The 19,788-nt window shown below is 39.9% G+C and overlaps 1 protein-coding gene across 1 annotated transcript in view; it reads left to right on the forward strand.

Moving 5' to 3' along the window:
* Window positions 1-2,288: 2,288 nt before the first annotated feature.
* Window positions 2,289-19,788, forward strand: part of LOC122557105 (transmembrane protein 182-like) — a 51,990-nt gene continuing 34,490 nt past the window's right edge. Inside the window, exons 1-4 of the mRNA XM_043704424.2 lie at window positions 2,289-2,514; window positions 12,990-13,110; window positions 14,232-14,324; window positions 18,183-18,320. Of these exons, the coding sequence (XP_043560359.1) occupies window positions 2,347-2,514; window positions 12,990-13,110; window positions 14,232-14,324; window positions 18,183-18,320 (520 nt within the window). The 5' untranslated portion in view covers window positions 2,289-2,346. The remainder of the gene's footprint in view (window positions 2,515-12,989; window positions 13,111-14,231; window positions 14,325-18,182; window positions 18,321-19,788) is intronic.

Below are 19,788 nucleotides of genomic sequence, written 5' to 3' on the forward strand. Positions count from 1 at the left end.
ATCAAATGAACAAAATGCATTTTAGCACCAGTCAGATATTTCCTGCAGACTCTTGAAATTTTGGGTCAATGAATGGAAGTTCCATAGCCATATATAATTCAATCTGTTACCAGAAGATTCTTTGAGCAACTGTTCTATAAACGTGCATGGCTCACGATGCTTTGTTGTCATGCTGGTCGGCTGTCTTCATGCTGTTTAAACATCATGATGAGTTGTACAGGGCGAAGACCAGATGATCTGGTGTGTGAAAACGGCAACACAGGCACTCAAAACAGCATTGACCATGGATTCACATCATACTGCGGTGAGCATTAAATGAGTGTCAACCATCCCTTTACCAAGATTATAAATGGCACCTTTCCTGTTGGAAGTGTAGACACACATCTTGGATATCATTTTTGTTTTAAGTCTGTTACTAAAAAGACAGGCACTGCATTGCTCTTTTTCTTTACCAAATGTTTTGGAATGCAACTGGTGTAGCAGTCCAACTTGAAAACATTATGCAGTATTCTGTCTTTGGATTAGTTGTTTCAACATTTGGAGTAGTTTTCTGTCAAACTAACTGAAATTGTACATCCATCACATTACTCTGGCAATTCAGAAGCTGTATTTTTTCATGTATTTGCTATAGTCCTAACAAGTAGAGTCAAACAGATGGGAGTACTTAACAGTAACCAGAGTAGAAAATGTCTCTTGCCATCAAAAATCCTATGGGGCATTAAAAAAAAATCTCCTAGGATCACGTCCTGTTCTAAACCTAATCATCCTGAAACATTCATATGCAGACTCTTTGAGAACGAATCTCAGCTGCAGTCCTATTTTCCTGATTCCTCACAAACATATATGGAGGCAATGATCTGGCGGTGTTATCACTGGGCTGTTCTGGGGACCTGGGTTTGAATCCTGCCAAGGCAGATGGTGGAATTAAAATTCATTAAAAATCTGGAACTATGAGTGTGATGATGACCATAACCATTGTCCATTGTTGGAAAAACCCATCTCATTCACTGGTGTCCTTTAGGAAAGGAAACTGCCATCCTCACCTGGCCTATATTGTCTCCAGTCCCACAGCAATGTGGTTGACTCTTAACTTCCCTTTAAACAACTAGGGAGGGTGATAAATGCTAGCCTAGCCAGTGATGCCCTCATCCCATGAATGAATAAAGAAAACACAATTGTCTCCTTCTCTGTGCTCATCCTACATTCAAGGAACACAATTTCCTTCTGGATTCTGCAAGCATGTTTTGGGACTGGCTGGTTTTGCTGTTGATTGAGCTTTCCTTGTTAGCGACTTAATCTGGCAAAACATTATGAGCCATCTTATTGTAGGAATACTGTAGGAGTACACTTATACTAATTTGGCTCAGTGGTTAGCACCCCTGCCTCATAGCACCAGGAAACCAGGTTCAATTCCACCCTCGGGTGATTATAAGGAGTTTGCACCTTCTGTGCCTGCATAGGTTTCCTCCAGTTACTCCGGTTTCCTCCCACTGTCTAAAGATGTGCAGATAAAGGCGGATTGGCCATGGTAAATTGCCCATAGTGTTCAGGGATATGTAGGTTAGGTAGATTAGCCATGGGAAATGCAGGGTGAGCATCAGGGTGTGGGTCTGGGTGATCTTCAGAGAGTCGGTGTGGATCTTTTGGGCCAAATGGCCTGTTTCCACACTGTAGGGATTCTATTCTCTAAATTTTCTCTCTATTTTAAAAGGTGGGAAATTTCACATAGGCTAAATTAACTGTGTCCTCCAATCAAGCAACAGAGAGAGGAATTTGAAATGAATCTGTTAGACATTCATTGAGTAATGCAACTCCTAAACACTCCCAGCCTTTAGTTTAGGCTGCCTTAGTATTCCTATTACCCTTCATATAAGTTACACTCTCATGTGAAATCTTAGGGTATGGTGACCGTTATCTGAAGCATTTGCTATGCTGGAATTTTTCGCTATGATCCATCACACATTGGAAACCAGATAGCTGGCTTGCAGCACTGGTATTCATGAAAGATTCCATTCTATATAACCCATACCAGTTTTCCTCAATGTTTTTGCCTCCAGTTTCCAAAATACCTCTACAGAATGAACTTTTAAAGAAGCACTTCTGCCATATTATATATATTAGACAAAGTAATCTCTTGTTATGAAAAGGATCACTTTTTTTATTGCCAAATGTTTATCCAGCAAGGTCATCTATTTTAAAATATATTGGGCCATACCCCTGTGAAACGCACACTAGATACTGAATAATTTGATCTGTCTCTTAAAATAGCCACCCCATTCTCACATACACGCTGAGAAAGAGCTTCTAGTTAAAAACATTACTCAATGCACAAACTTTAGTTTGATCATGAAAGTCAGTGTAATTGCCTTTGTAGCAGGACTTATCGGAGCTATTGGGCTACTCCTGTTTTTGGTGGCATTTGGGACGGATTACTGGCTCTTAGCGACAGAGAATTGTGAAGTGTATGAACACCACGCCAAGAATGCTAAGTCCAGGCCTATAGGTGACACACCGGTGAGTTTTGAGGTTTTCCGTTTTCAATTTGTTTAACGTCGCTGAGCAGAATGGTTAGGCAGCACAGTCACGACAGCTTTTACAAAGTACAGAGAAGGAGGTGGGACGAGAATTGTGGAATGGTGCAATGGGGTAAGTCAACTTCATTTTCATATTCCCGCACAACCAGAGATGGCCACTTTGAACACCATTATGGTGTATCCTAAACTGATGGCTCACAAATCTGATCTTTACTTCAGTAAATGATTGTAATCTGAACTTTTTGTTTCCAGTGTTTTCTTCAGTATTAAGATAGGAATTTTACTGTGGTCTATCATTGGCAAAAATGTTCTCCCAAACTGGAAGCTGTGATTTTGTTTTCAGTTTCCTGAAGACAAATACTTTAAAGACATGTAACAAAAATATTCAAGCACTCAACAATTAAAAAAATGTGATGAATAAGAACAGTTGGGAAAAACTTCTAAAGTGTTGTAAGAATGGTTAAGCAAGATGTTAGCAAGGGATTGAGAAAAGATAGACTTAGAAACAGAGAACATAATACATTACAGTGCAGTACAGGCCCATCAGCCCCCAATGTTGCACCAACCTGTGGAACCAATCGGAAGCCCATCTATCCTACACTATTCCATTTTCAGCCATTTGTTTATTAACAACCATTTGAATGCCAGTAAAGTTGGTGAGTCTACTACTAGTGTATGCCTACCCCAGGCTGCCATAGAGGGGTTCATCTTTCTTTTCTGAGATCTGGATAACTGTTTTATAATTTAATTATTATAGCATGTAAAACATAATGCAATAGGAATGCGTTTGAGGTATAAGAAAATAGATATGTCAACCTCCTCTGTAGTTTCAGTAGCAACAAGTTAATGTAACACTGATTGCAACATAAAGATGTTATAACTGCAGTTTAATTGTTACTAACTCATTGTTAATTCTCCAGACTGATTCCCTACAGTTGGATGGTATTCTAGCAGATTATGTAATATAAGGTCATGACAAGAATTGTCAATAAACACAGTAACCGCACTCTCTCTGTTCTTGTGAAAGTACTTGACCAGATGTAGAGCTACTGAAAGCAGCTGAGACATTGGTCAAAACATATTTGGTGTAAACAAACCCAAGCTAATTTTTTTAGGTAAGTTGATACATCTCCTAATTTTGAGTAGATTTTTAATTGGGCTTCATTTGTTGTTTTGGAAACTGGAAACCGTGAATGGCTTCCAAAGATTGAAAATTAGCTCCACAAACTAGAGATCGCAGCTGCAGTGGAACAAAATGGTTTTGAGATGAGTGCCAAATGTGAATTGCACTGTTACATCTGGAACCCTTTCCTGAAATATGTACAGCCTAATGCTTAAACTGAGTACAATTTATATAGGATGTACAGTACAGAACCAGACCATTTAGACCAACAAATCTGTGCTCGTGTTTCTATCCCCATGATTCTCCTCACACCCAGCCTCTCAACATACCTCTTTATTCCTTGTTCTCTGATGTACTCATCCAATTTCACTTTTCAAAACATTTAAATTATTTACCTCAACCTCTTCCTGAGGTAACATTTTTCATCCTTTCTTCAAGATATCTCATTCCCAATTGGATGTTTGAGTCTTTTTTTTTTGTTCATGCCTTCTGGTTTTTAAAACCTTCCACAAGTGGAAACATTCAGTCCATATCTACTCCATCCAATCCATTCCTGATTTTAAAGACCTTCTTTAGGTCATCATTTTGCTTTATCTGTTCACTCTTTCATGGTAAGTGCAAAGTTCTGGTACAACCTTTGTCAATTTATTTTGCACTTTTTCCAATATTTCTATGTCATTTCTATAATGTGAAGAGGATCATTGTGCACAGTAACATAAGTGTGAGCTGTCCAAGGTCCAGTGGATGTTAACACTAAGTTTGAAATCTACATTCCTAGGACTACATCAATTACTTTAACATTTGAATTACTTTACCCGTTGTTTTACTGTTTGTTCTCCAGTATCCCTAGAGCTCTTTGCTCTTTTCCATTTAGCTTCTTGCTTTCTAAATTGCAGATGATGTTTCTTTTTTTCTGATCAACATACATCATCTCACATCTTACCTATGTTAAAGTTTATTTGTCACTTAACTGCTTCATCTTCAAGCTTTCTAATGTCTTCCTGCCTTATGCACCTTCATTCATCAGTGTTAACTATAATCCACACTGCGAATTCTAATAATTGACTTGCTTTTCCCAAAGTCCTAATCATCATAAACCTTGTGAAACACTGGTTTCAAGCTCCAATGTGATTAACTACCCATGCCCCTGCTCTCTTTATCTAACTAATAATCAGATGAAGACTGGTCACTCCTGGCAATACTTCCCAACCATTCCTTAATTCTTGATGGAGCTCTCAGCTCTTCAGAAATATATTATTGTTACTTAGACTAGAGTTATACAACTGTTCAATTAGAAAATGAGGCCTTACATTTCAGTAACAGTTGCCCATGTTGATAGAACTGAGTCATCATGCTTGGGAGGGAGTATTTTCTTCAGTGTTTTATCCATGTTTAGAGATGTTTACCTCAAATGAAGCAACATTACAATCAATAACAATGCCCTCTCAACATCCAGTGAGAATATAGACCACCACATTATAATACCTCCTAATTTCTTTCTCTAGTGTGTGGCTACTTCATTTAGGCACACCTGTCAACTGTACAGTAGATTGAAGGTTCCAAATACCTATGGCAGATGTAGCAACTTCCACCTTGCTGCATACCTGCTTGGTCCTGCAGCTTAGAGAGATCTTTCTTTCTCCATATTTTCACTTCCACCTTATCAAGGACACTAATCTCTTTCATTATTATCCTCCACCCACAGACATTCCCCTTGAAAGAGTTTGATTTTCCCAATCCTTTAGTATGACTTGACCTGAACATTGGGTTTAATCCCCACTGAGAAAGCACATCAAAAGCCAGTTAGTTTTATAATGATATTGCTAGCCTGTATTCTGATAACTTGATATCTAAAATGAAAAGATAACTTTATGTTATTCTTGTGATATGGCACTAAGCTAGCAATAATATGAAGGGCATTACAGAAGAGGCCATGTAGTTAATGAGGTGAATTCCATTCCCTGGAAAAGTATCCACTTAATTTAGTTCCCTTGTCCTTTCCTCATATACATTTAATATTCAACTATTTATTCAAATCCTTTTTGAGAATAATTATAAATCGTGTTTCATAAATAACCCCTCCAATCTAAACCATATACTAAATCTCATTACTATCTCACCAATGAATGACTGCTGTTCTTTCCAATTTACCCAAACTCCACATATGAATTTTCTATTGTCATGTCATGTTACAGCTTGTTTTGTGTGTGTGTGTGTGTGTGTCTATGTGTGTGTGAGTGTGTGAATGAGAGTGTGTGTGTGTGTGAGAGAGTGTGTGTAAGTCAAGTTGTATATTTTGTGGTACTGGAGTAATGCCCAGTGTTTTGGCTGTCTCCACCTCAATAATTGCCTGCCTCCATTAGATACCTTTGTGGACTCCTTCCCACCTCTTCTCTTACTTCTCCATCTGGTATCATCTGGTCAGAGAATATGGTCACTTTCTCTTTAGATCATGCAGACATCCTTCCACTCCCAACGATAGTATTATACTCCACAGTCTCAGTGGGAGAGTGAGTGTAGGCCACAGCTCGATGTCCAGGAAACCTGTGTCTAATCAGTGCTCGAGTGTGCTATACGTGCAGTTAATTGACAGGTTCAGGTCCCGCAGGCAAGTTCAAATCATGATAATTACCAACTAACTGGAAAATTACTTGGTAAATCCAGACATCCAAACAAATGTTTCTTATTAAGCGCAGCAGCCATTTAGTGGATGGCTTGAGCCAACTAGCTTTTATTCTCTAATATGTTTTAACACCTCTTGCCCCTCATCAAATCCTATATTATCCTTCTAGTGAAGAAAAGATCCCAATTAATCTTGTATCCCCACTATTGTCTTAACCAATTTCTTTTTACCGGTCCAATTGTAAGTTGAAATGTGACATTGATTTACTAAATCCTTATTGCTCATGAAGTGCCAGTGACATAACTGTAAAGTATACACAATAACATTGCCTTAGAAGGTAATTTGTCCTGTCGATAGGGAGAGCTGAAACTTTGAATGTTGGAAACTGCATGTTCCATTCTTCATTTACACTTTAGACAGCTTTAAGGCACAAAAAAAAATTACAGTGTGCTGTGTCTCTGATGGGAACACTTCATTTGAAAACAGCACATGGAAATGGTGAGATGCCAGGTTTGTGTGAAAGAACCTCTAGGGTTTGAAAAAGCAGCTTGGTAACATAAGCATTATCAGGATCAAAAATGTATCGCAGATGTAAAGCTGTGCAATATGAAACACAAAGGAACTGAGTTACCACACTTCACTAAAGTGACTTGTTCCATAAATGTCCCAGATTAACAGCTAAAACTTTATTCCTTTGTTCTCCTTTGTCCTGCACAAGATCCCATTCCTTATATATTTGACTAACCACAGAGGAGTTATTATGTCTTTATTGTTATATACTGACATCTGTCTCTTCAAAGTGTGTGAATTCTTTGGAAGCTTAAGGGTGGCAAGGATAATCACCTACTGGTCTATTGTCAAAAATCTTGAAAATAAAATTGTGGTTTCTATATGTTTTAATATAAATTATTTTGAAGATTGGATTTTGAACTCGTGGCTTGATCGGTGTCGAGGGAGGGGTTTAATAGTTAACTGGTATTTCAGTAACCACAGGGATTTATTTAAATAAATGCTTGAAAGAGAGTTTTTGGAGACCAGTGGGAATTTGTTTAGTTGGGATAATTTTTACGGACAAATAAAATAAATAATATAGTATAATAGATTACAGTAAGAAGGTTGCAGAGGGTCTTTTTTGTTAGCTTACAGGAAACATCTGCAGCTTGGGAAAGCACTTTAGTTTAAGTTAGGAGAGGTTTTTTTTGAAAGTGTTGGCTGTAGCTGGATGTGTAAGGCTGTGGCTCCCGAAGAAAGAGGATAACTTAGAAGTGTTAAGAAACTGGTTACCTCAGGGTAAGGAGTTTAGTTTGTAAGTTCCAGACCAGAAGTGGTTGGTTAAAGCTGAAAATATTTAAGCTGAGTTGTATGCAGACTCAACTAAGATGCTATCACATTGTCAAGATGGGAGAATTGAAGCTGCAGTTGAACGAGGTTGTGATAGAGAAAGGAAATCTCTCCAATGTGAGTACTGTGAGGGAGTGCTGTTGGGATTTCTTTGCACAAAGAATGTTTGTTAAAAACAAATCTGCAGCAGTATCCACTTGTATTCCAGTAAATTTTCACCTTGTTAAAACCATTTTTAAAAAATTATCAATCCAGATTTCAGTCTGCAATCTGCCTTTGTCCATTCATAATTTCAGCTTGGATCATAACAATTGGAGACTCTTGCCAGAACTTTGAAATCTCTGGATTTGAAGGGGATGTGTGTTTTTCTTTTTAACATAATCTTCAACTGCTTCATCATCATAAAGTGAGAAGTGGGGATGTTCAGTTATGATTGAAGAGGTCCATTTCTAAATGTAGCAAGACCTGGACAATACTGTGGCGATGAAAATCTGCAACAAAAGAGAATCTAATCATCACCCATGTGTTACCTTGGTGGAAATCCCCCTCTGTCAACACCTTGAGTGTTACCATCGACAAGATGCTGAAGTGGGAGAAAGTGACGACTGCTGTTGCTGGAGATCAGAGTCAAAACGTGTGGTGCCTGACCGGCTGTGCTTTTCAAGATGCAGAACTGGACTAGCCATATAACTACTGTGACTACAAGAGCAGATCAGAGGCTAGGAATCCAGCAGTATGTAACTCACCTCCTCACTGCAATGGTCTGTCCACTGTCTACAAGGCATAAGTCAGAAGTGTGGTGAAGTAGTCCACACTTGTCTGGATGAGTGCAGCTCCAATAACACTCAAGAAGCTTGCCACTAAGCAAGAGCAGTAATCTGTCAGCCGTAAACTCTGCTTTATCAATCAAGGCTCATTGTCTGATAATATTATGGCTCTTGCTCTTGTGTTGATTTGAAATTTGTGAGATGCATATTGATATAAATGCCAGTGTGAAGATTTTTGGTGTGGGTCACTGATTTCCCCTAAGAAGACATTGAACTTCTAACCAATTTACTGCTTTGTGTGGGACGTTCTTTAGTTTTTCTTTATTTCAGCACAATTTCTTATTACCATTCCACAGTAAAAAAATACTTTGGTTTTAATATCTTGGCTCAGTTTATGCCTGTATTTCTTTTCTTTACTCCATATTATTGGCAAAGACTGACAAATGCTTGGTGTCTGTCCCACTCCCCACTGTATCAACTTCTTACATTCATCTTTAGAGGTTCTACACCATAAGAATTGAATAGATTCCAAAGATCTCCTGTACCAAATGTACCTTCTCACCTTATCTTTGGGCTATGTTGTTTCCAAACCATGTTGTTTCCACCCACCATCTGAAGGCTTTTCTCTAGAGTCAAGTCTGACTTTAAGACACCATTATCGCAGCTCCTCTCTAATTCATTAATTAAATCTTCTATGGATTCCCCTACATGTTGCATTTTTCTATGAAATTTTATCCTTTTAAGAATTTTGATTTGTTTTGAGATTAAAATAATTGGAAAAGGCTTTTGGTACCTCTTCAAATGTACTTGTTGTTCTATTTGCCACCTTGACGAGCATTGACATCATTAACTATACTCCTAATGGTGCACAGAAATGGATTTACTGTTCAACTTCTCACTTGGTATCTAGCTGAGAAATCATTCTATACTTCAAGAATAGCTCACTCCAATGTTTTAGATGAGATTAAATCAGATTCACTACAGTGTGGAAACAGGCCCTTCGGCCCAACAAGTCCACACCAACCCTCCAAAGGACAACCCACCCAGACCCATCGCCCTCTGACTAATGCATCTAACACAATGGGCAGTTTAGCGTGGCCAATTCATTTGACCTGCACATCTTTGGACTGTGGGAGGAAACCCACACAGACACGGGGAGAATGTGCAAACTCCACACAGAAAGTTATCCGAGGCTGGAATCGAACTCGGGTCCCTGGTGCCACAAGGCAGCTGTGCTAACCACTGAGCCAATTTGTTGTTTTCTATTCTAGCCATCTCTAAAATTACATTTTCCTGCCATTATACTTTCTTTTGCCATGGCTTTCTCATGAGACTGAGTATTTTATCTTTAAAGATTGTGATTTTGCAGTGATCACGGTTCTCCTTGTTCCTTCCTGCTCTTCTGGAGCATCTTTCTACTCTTTCCCGGAGGATTCCCCCGCTTTCATAGCTGCAATGGGATCTCCTGAAAGGTTCCGTCTCAGACCAGAGTCACTCATTTCATTAAAATGCCCCGTAATTACTTATTCTTCTTTAAAAATCTCAGGATTCATGGTTTCCCAGGCTTTCCGCTCCCACATTATGTGAGTTTCTCTCTTGGCCTTGGTATTACCATTTCATTTTCTAGCTGCTGAGAGTGTGGTGCTGGAAAAGCACAGCAGGTCAGACAGCATCCGAGGAGCAGGAGAATCGACATTTTGGGCATAAGCCCTTCATTCCTGATACCTCTTCTGGTACCTCTTCAAATGTGCCTGTTATTCTATATACCACCTTGACGAGCATTGATGTCATTAACTATACTCCTAACAGTGCACAGAAATGGGTTTACTGTTCAACTTCTGACATGGTATCCAGCATCTTGCAGTCCTCACTTTCTCCTAATTGTTTTCTAGCTGTACCTGGTTGTATTCACATACTACGGCAACAATACAACTCTGAGCTGGAATTTAATTCTAAAGTTCTCATCCTTTTAGCCTGAATTACTGTCTCATTTCAGGCATTTCCTCTTGTACTGAGTTTTTTCGTTCTGACTCACAGAATGGCTGATGTCTGTTCACTCAGGCTTAGGACTGTTCCCACAGACCACTACCTTGCAATGTAACTTGTACCTCCATTTTGAAGCTGTAAGGTTCTTTTGTTCTGATACACTGTTTGTCAAATCTGAAACTCATATTGTAATATGCATTTTAATTTTTCACCAAGTGCTGACACAAGAGTTTTTGGAATCTAATGTCATCATCAATTTGCAGTATCTACTCTCCTTGAAGATTTCTGGGTTACAATATGTTTGTCTCGTTGGGACTGGTGCTGTGAAATTCCATCTTCAGATCCCATGCTGATTACCATGTTGTGTCTGCCACCATCCATATCTATTTTATATGTAGGGATTTTTCATTTCTTACATTTGTGTATATGAGGGTAACCACTTTCTGGTCTAAAGAGAAGAGCCTTGTACTGTAAATAAGATCTAGTTTATTGTAACTCTGTAACAATTTAAAGGGTATAAGAACAGCCTTTCCATTATTGCAAAGACTCTTGAGAGGAATTAGTCTTAGCACTATCTCCTATGAGACTCTTACTTTACTCTCCCACTAAATACCTCATGATATCATCATGGTGATTGCTTCTTACTGCAGGAAATCAAGCATTAACCCTTTCAGACTCATACACAACCTTTATTGCAAAGCAGCTACTGTGTAAGATTAAGAAAGACTTGCTGCAATTATGTGGGGCTTTGGTGAGATGACATTGTGCAGTACTTTATACTGCTTTGATCCTCTAACCACAAGACAGATATAGGTTGAAATTAAGGTTCATGAGAGGCTGTCCTACAAGGAATAGGTGGACCTATATTCTTTGGCATTTAGAAGAATGGGAGATGATCTAACTGACATGTAAAATTCTGTGAGGTTTTCAGAAAGCAGAGGGTGAGAAGATGTTTCTCCTTGCTGGAGAGTTTCGAGCAGCCATGGAGTCAGGACAAGGACTGGGATGAGGAGAAATGTCTTCACTCAGAGCTATGAACCTTTGGAATTCTCTACGCAGATTCCTGTGGACAATCAGTCGATGGGTATATCCAAGATTCTGATTGATAGTCTTTTGGGCATAAGGGAATTAAGGAATTTGATAGGTTGGGTATAGGTACAAGTGTAAACATTCAGCTAAGACTTTATTGAATAGCTGAATAGGTTTCAGGTGCAATGATTTCTATTTCAATTTTTATTTCTTCTGTTCTTATGAATTACCCATAATTTGTCACTTCCTGCACCTGAGGATGTATTTAGATATTGTAAATCAGGCTGTGTTATGATATACCTTTGGACTCTCAATGTGGTCTCCTCTACATTGGGGAGACAGGTCGCCAACTCACGGAACATCTCAGGGAACATCTCTGGGACACATGCATCAAATAACCCCACCGCCCTGTGGCCGATCACTTGGACTCCCCCTCCCACTCCACCAAGGACATGCAAGTCCTGGGCCTCCTCCACCACCAATTCCAAGCCACCCGATGTCTGGAGGAAGAATGCCTCATCTTCCGCCTTGGGACCCTCCATTTCACCAGTTTCCTCATCTCCCCTCACCCACCTCATTCCAGATTCAACCCTCCAACTTGACACCACGTCTTGAACTGTCCTACCTGTCCATCTTCCTTTGCCACCTATCTGCTCTACTCTCCCCTCCAACCCATCACCATCACCGTCCATCTACCTATTGCCTTCCCAGCTACATCAACCCCACCACCACTCCCACTCTCCTATCTATCTCTCAGTCCCCTTTCCCCCAAACCCCACAAATTCCTGATGAAGAGTTTATGCAAGAAATGTCAACTTCCCTGCTCCTCGGATGCTGCTGACCTGGTGTGCTTTTCGAGCATCATACTTTTCGACTTATACCTCTGGACCATTTGGGACTTCTGTTTCAGAGGTAGAGACACCACCATCATGTTAGAAGAACCTTAAAATAGTTATCTTAAATCAACCTGTTCAAACATGTAATGCTATAAATCCAATGCAAGTGGGACTTGATCCCAGATCTTCTGGCCCAGAATTGGAGAGACTACCACTGTGCCACAAGACCCTGAGGATTTATTTATCTTTTATGCTTTAACTCCTATTAATTACATGATCTTATTCAGAACTCTACAGGGTAGAGATTTGTCTTGGATAGTAAGGTAAAACAAGCAGTGTTGTATCGGTTGCCATTATCCAATACACTATCAATTTAAGCTGCAGTGAATGAAGCTCTGAACGGGGCATTCCTGCAATGCTTTGTGGCCTGATCAGATATGGAGTGCTTTTGAACAAGGGAACAGCCCTCTTCTTTCCCATTTAAGCCTTTGCATCATTTTATTTGTTTCACACACAATGTATGTTAGCAGAACTGCCAGCCACTGGGGTCATAACAGCTATTGCTGCACGACGTCCTTAAGTGGTTATTAATTGTTGACGTAAGTTATATAAATGTAACAGGTTAAAGCTTAAATTCGTTGAACTTAAAATGCTAAGAATGCGATTTTCTTTTGCATCTTGGTTATGAACTGGATTTCCTAACTGTCCAGTACCTATTTGTGAGATGTCTTATGTTATGTTGTCATGTAGAGTGGGCAAGCATTCGAAGGAAATGATGAATTCTCCATCACATTTCACCATGAGGGCTTCATTTGGCGTTGCTGGTTCAGTGAAGGGATTTCCCATGATAGTATCTGGAATTTCTGGTTCAGTAAGTAATGCCAACACACTGTTATCAATTTCAGACGTTCATGTGCACCACATGTATCTTCATTATACATTGTACTAAAAAAGGATTTTCAACTGAAACATAGAAGCCACTGTGGTCAACGATCATGCTTGATTTTCCACAATTAGCTAATTATACCCTTGAAAGGAATAATTTGTTTTGTCTTGGTGTATCAAAGTATGTCATTGTACTATGGAACTGTGGACACTGATAATGTAGGGGAAAAATGAAAGCTTCCAAATTCTACATTCAACAATTACTTGAGGAACAATATAATGTGATTTAGTGACACTAAAGCAAAATGCTGTTGATGCTGGGAATCTGAAATAAAAACAGAAAGTATTGGAAATATCAATTCAGGCAGCATCTGGAAGTGTTTAAGGCCAAAATCTTTTCAACAGAATTGTTTATTGTTGATGGATAAATGCATGTCATTACAACATGAGAACTCACTGGCACAGTCTTTCCTTCCTGGGAGAGGCAAAAAAGGTGACGAGAAGCTCATTACTTCCTTGCCAACTTGGCAATTACTGCTGTACAATAGGGTCCATTGGTAACCTTGTCAATGAGTGACAAATTAGGGCCTCAATATGTCAATTAACAGCCACTTAAGGGCCACAACTCACTACCATCCTCCCTTGGCAATTAAAAACTGTGGCTGGGTTCCTGACTGGGAAAGTGGGTGATCTGCCTGCTGGGTTGAGAGAGGGTACATCCTCTATTTGCCTCATTCTGGGGCTAATTGGAAGCAAGAATTTTCTGCTGCACCACCTCTTTTAGCTGACATCCTATAACTAATAACTATAACTAATGTCCTATTACTTTTTAATTGGACTGTGGTTTCTGTCTGGGTGCACCCATTCACTCCACTTTATCCTTCAGGTTTCATTGCTGCAGAGGTAACACAGTCACATCTCGTCTACAATGTTGTTCGTGTCAAAACACTACCACAAGAACCCATTAAGTTAATGAGTAAAGTTTGGTCAAATTAATCTAAGCAAAGCACAAAATAGTCACATGCTAAGTAATATCTATTCATCATCACAAATCTGCAGTAGTTTTTGGAGAATGTGATTTACTTCTTAATATCTTGTATTGTGCAGCAAACCAACCCCCATCCAAGTACTGTGTCCATGGCTATCTTTTCCCTTTTCCAATCGCAATGGGACCTATATCTTCATATGACAGTACTGCTGGTAAGTGTTGAAAAATAATTAGCTTTAAGAAACAGTACATGGTTCTCACTTGCAATTTTATATAATTTTTCTTACAATTTCTATATTGCCAGGGGAGGCTGAGTTCAGTTGTTCTTTGGAACTTGTTTGGTCTATTAAGTCCATGATAATGTCTATTCCTCCAATTCATTGGTTAGTGGCACAACATTGAGGGCTGAGGGGCCTGTACTGTGCTGCACTATGTTCTAGTGAATACCCTTGTAGTTGATTCATCCATTCATTCACCTACAGTATTCTGAAGGTCATTGCGTTTTCACAATCCTCTTCCATTCCTCAAGCATGTCTTATGCCTTCTTGACCACCTCATCCACTTGTGTTGCCACTTTCAGGGAGCTGTGCACTGGCACACCTAGATCCATCTATATGTAAGATGAGATACTTTGGCAGGAAGAATAGAAGCTCTGAATGGCATTTAAATAGAGAGAGACCACAGAAATCTACAGAACAGAGGGATTTGGAGTCCTCATCCATGAACCATGAAAAGCTAGCATCCAAGTTCAGCGGATAATAGGGAAGGCAAATTGGAATATTGGTCTTTCCTTCAAAAAGAATGGAATTGTTCTGCTAAAACTATAAAAGGCACTAGTCTGACCACAGATGGAATACTGGGAACATTTCTGATTCCTTATCTAAGAAAGATATCCTGGCATTGGAAGCAGACCTGAGAAGGTTCAATCAGCTGATACCAAGTGTTGGGATGCTATCTTAAGGGGAGAGCTTGGTCTGTACTCATTGGAATATAGAAGAGTAAGAGGTCACCTCATTGACACACGCAAGATTATTAGGGGATTTGACAAGGTTATATGGAGAGGTTGTTTCCTCTTGTGGGAGAGTCTAGGACCAGAGGGTATAATCTCAGAATAAGGAATCACCCATTTAAGACAGATATGATGAGAAATTTCTTCTCTCAGACGATAGTGAATTTGTGAAATTCATTACCATAGAGGGCTGTTGAAGCTGGGTCATTGCATTTATTCAAGACTGATACTGGCAGAATTTTAATCAGTAAAGAAACTAAGTGGAAAAGGCAGGAAAATGAAGTTGAGGATGATCAAATCGGCCATGATCTCTTTGAATACTGGAGTGGGTGGCTGAATGGCCTACCTCTGCTTCTGCGTCTTATAGTCTTACAACCGAAAGAAAAAAAGCAGAACATATGTGAGGAAAGAGAAGACATAAAAGTCTAGAATCTTTATCATTATGCCATGGGTACTAATACCAGAACCAAATGCCAATCCTGAGGTCTTTGTGGATGGTTGCTGGGGCAGTAGCAGCCAGTTGAGAGGCAGTGACACCATTGACTGACTCTGAGGTTGCCCCCACCACCCATTGAGAAACAGAGGGACGGGACAGGAAGATTCTGAGCTGTGGGCTAGCCATTGTCACCAGTATCACTTCCATTTGATGTGGAGTCTTTGCAAAGGAAGCTCCCTCACTCAGGATGCCATTAGGAAGCCACTGCCTCTTCCTTGGGGCAGGAGTTATCCTGGCTGGAGTAAAATCACAGCATCACAGTAAAATTGCCCTTGATATGTCAATCAATTGGTTTCCCTACTTAGTTAATGAACTGAAAAGCCACTATCTTTCCTATTACTGGGAAACGTCTCTGGTGGTGGGTACACCTGTGCTTCTATCCTGATATTACATTATCATCCCTTCCACCTCACAGCTCACACACAATGTATTGGGACAATCCAGTCCAAAGAGACAGTGAGAGATAGATACAAGCAAAAGTAAAGTGAAAGGCAAGCAGATTTTATTTTACTTCTGAGACAGGATGTAGGCATCACTGCCTTAGACCAGCATTAATTGCCCATCTACAATTGTTCTTTAAGGTCTGTTTGAGCTGCTACAGTCCTTAGGTTAAATATATATTATGAGAGGGAGTTCCAAGATTTTGATTTGGTGACAGTAAAGGAATGGTGATTTTGTTCTAAATCAGAATGGTGTGTAGCTTGGAGGGTTCATTGTAGATGATGGTGTTCCCACGATGTGTGCTGCCCTTTCATTTCTTGATGATAGTGGTTGTGTGTTTAGAAATTGTTTTGGTTAGCTGTTGCTGTGGATCTTGTAGATGCTACAGCCCGCTGCTACTGAGCATTGGTAGTGAAGAGGGTGAATAGTAAAAGATGGGAATGGGTTTTCTGAAGTGGGCTGCGCTGTCCTGAACAGCATTGAGATTCTCGTGTGTTGTCAGACCTTTACCCATCCAGGCAAGTCAATATAGTTTATTGCACTTCTAACTTACGCTTTGTAGACAGTGGACAGGTTTTGAGAAGTACACCATAGAATATCTAGCAGTTGTCATGCTGGCCTATGTCAGTTTTCATTCAATAAGATATGAGGCAAATGGAAGGTGAGACATGCAGAAATTAGTTACAGGGAGTCAGAGAGAACAGATAATGTGCACTCCCTCAAAACAAGTTTGGCTGGGGATGGGAGAGATTTTAATCAGACAGCGTGACATCGGGTGGGCACTCAGCTACCTTGCTGCCTCCACCCTGAAGGCATTTATGGTGGAAAGGCCCCTGTATGGCTGTTGTGACCTGCCACCAAGTGAATGGAAACTCACTTTAGGCCTCATCCCACTGCCAATGATGTGGTGTTTATCAAGAGTCTTAGAATCATAGAATCCCTACAACATGGAAGCAGGTCCTTTTGCCAATTGGGTCCACACTGGCCCACCAAACAGCATCCCACCCAGATCCACCACCCCCACCCACCCTGTATTCCCCATGGTTAATCCACCTAATCTATTCATCCGTGGACACTGCAGAGCAATTTAGCATGTCCACTCCATCTGAACTGCACACCTTTGGGCTGTGGGAGGAAACTGGAGCACGTGGAGGAAACCCAGTGCTGAAGGAAGCCAAACTCCCACTGTGCTTTGTCTTTCAGCTTCTGAAGGCCTGAACAAGGGATCCTGCCTTGAGAAGGATGCAGATGCTGAAAGCAACATGCCCCTGCCTTCCTGCTAAAACCTCATGACCTCTAACTTGTCTTTTTTTTAAATTTGTTCATGGGATGAGGGTGTTGCTGGCGAAACTTACATTTGTTGCCCATCCCTAATTGCCCAGAGGGCAGTTAAGTGTCAACCAGTTTCCTTTCCTAAAGGACATTACTGAACCAAGTGGGATTTTCCTGATAGCTTCATGCTCATCTACCATGGTGGGATTCGAACCCAGGTCCCTAGACCATTCCTGGATACCTCGATTAACAGTCCAGTGATAATACCACTAGGCCATTGCTCTGACATGGTTCTCACCAGGACACTTTTACCATTGCCCATTTGTGTTCCTCCTCAGTCCACAGAAATATGGAAGTGTTGTACGGCCACTATTTCCCTGGTAGTTCTCCTGCATACAGAAAAGATGCCAGCCTCCAACGGGCTGGCAGGTCCTGGCTGACAAAGCTTCTTCTCCTTTGATCCTGAGGAAGGACCACCCACTAGCTCACATAGTTCCTGAGTAGCTCAAGATACAATGGCCTTCTCAAAAGGAGGTAGCCCAGAGGTTTTGTCAGCTCCCCAGCCAGTGACCACAACTCCTAACGCGTCTGTGAGATTTCATCCAATGAGAATGTGGGGAAACCAGAGAGAAATAGAGCAAAAGTGATGAATGAAAACATAGAGATGGCACAATGGAGTAAAATAGAGAATGAAAATTGCATGATAGAAAATGTGAGATGCACACAGAGAGTTTACTCTTACATTTCTCCAAAAACAATTCAATCAAAGATCAGCTAATGATAGGTAGTGTTAAATGAATGCGTCTAATTGAACAGCAGGATTAATTCATTTTCATATTCTCTCCTATACAGTGTATCGAGGTTTCTGGACAGCATTTATAATACTGGGTGTGGCTGCTGCAATTGTGGGAGGATTTCTGCTGGTTTGTGCAGTGCCTTTTGTTAATGCCAAACTCTACAAATTAGGAGGTGGATTCCTTTTGGCTTCTGGTAAGTTGCTATTCACATATAATAATTACAGGGTGTACGCATCTCACAAGGTAATGAACATTATTTTCCTTACTCAGAGACTGCTCTCCAATATTTTAGTGCTATAGAGGTGATGCCTCAGTTTCTATGTTTGTAACAAGAATTTTTGAATACTGTTTTAAAGTGTTGGTTCCATGCTTATACCTTTCATTTACAACAAAATATACTTTTTTTTACTTTGCTGAGTCCATACGCAGGGTTAACTAATCAAGCACAGTGAATTTTGATGGTAACCAGACTTACATAATCAAACTCAGAACAATTGCATGCTATACTGAGGCACATCATTGATCTGTTTTGAGTCAGCTAATCTCGAAAGAGATACCAGAACAGGGTAACAAATGATCCAATGAACCATCATTAAGTTCAGGTGAATGTTTTCGAGGGGATTTCCAACCTTTAATGGTGATTCATTAAGGTAAATTCGACATCTCCATCCATCTAGGATTCACACTCAAAGGTGAAGCCCTGGCTATAATGTTGCAATGATGTTTGTTGACCCTTCTTTCAAACAGTTTCCTTCTAGAAATATAGGAAAGCTGAAATTCTGTTAGCACCAAATTTGTGTAAGATCCATTTGGGCAGGCAGCCGACTAAAGGAGGTCAAATATCAAGTGTCCTTTTGGGTGGGACATCAGAATGTTAACACGACCTTTCAACATGTAATTCATTCTGTCTCCACTCCTTTTGGAAACAGGAAAGAATTTGAAAAGAATGTGGAAGGTCTGAAGAGATGCTTTCCTTGTTTTCTCAGCCTGTTTTAACTCGAATATTCTCATCGACATGTGCATCAAACATATACATGATGTTTTTCCTTAGACTCTGTTCTATTGCTCTTTACGTATTTGCCAGATGACCCATCTGAGATTGGGTAAACTGGTTTATAAACTGGTATCTAAATCTATGGATGTCATTCACCTAAATTGTAATATAGCACTTACAACTGTCTTGTCGCTGAACCTCATGTGTGCCTGCTATACATCAATATGTTGAATAGTTACTTCAAATTTCTTACAACCAGTTTGCAACTTGATTTGTATGTGACTTTAATGCTATTATTCAATTTATGCATACCATAATGTTATTGTTAGCTAACCAATGAAACAGTGTTTGAAACAGACTCTACATGCATTACTGGTTTGTTTGAACAAAACCTGTTTAATGCAATAAATCAGGATGATCAGAAAAGTTGCACTGAGCCAAATAGGAAATAAATAAAAGTAAGGTACTGCTAATGTTGAGAATTTGAATTAAAAACTGAAAATGCTTGAGAAACTCAGCAGGTCTGGCAGAGCCTGTGGAGACAGAAACAGACTTAATGTTTCAAGTCCCTTTTGATTTTTCTGTGAAATGGGATTTGTGAAATAATTTGTTTGAAGGGAAAAACAAGTGAATGAACAGTGAGACTCTAGGAGTTACACATGCAGTG

The sequence above is a fragment of the Chiloscyllium plagiosum genome, unplaced genomic scaffold, assembly GCF_037043375.1.
Source record: "Chiloscyllium plagiosum isolate Xiang-an unplaced genomic scaffold, Cpla_swu_hap1 HiC_scaffold_11, whole genome shotgun sequence".
In the NCBI taxonomy this organism is placed as follows: Eukaryota; Metazoa; Chordata; class Chondrichthyes; order Orectolobiformes; family Hemiscylliidae; genus Chiloscyllium; species Chiloscyllium plagiosum.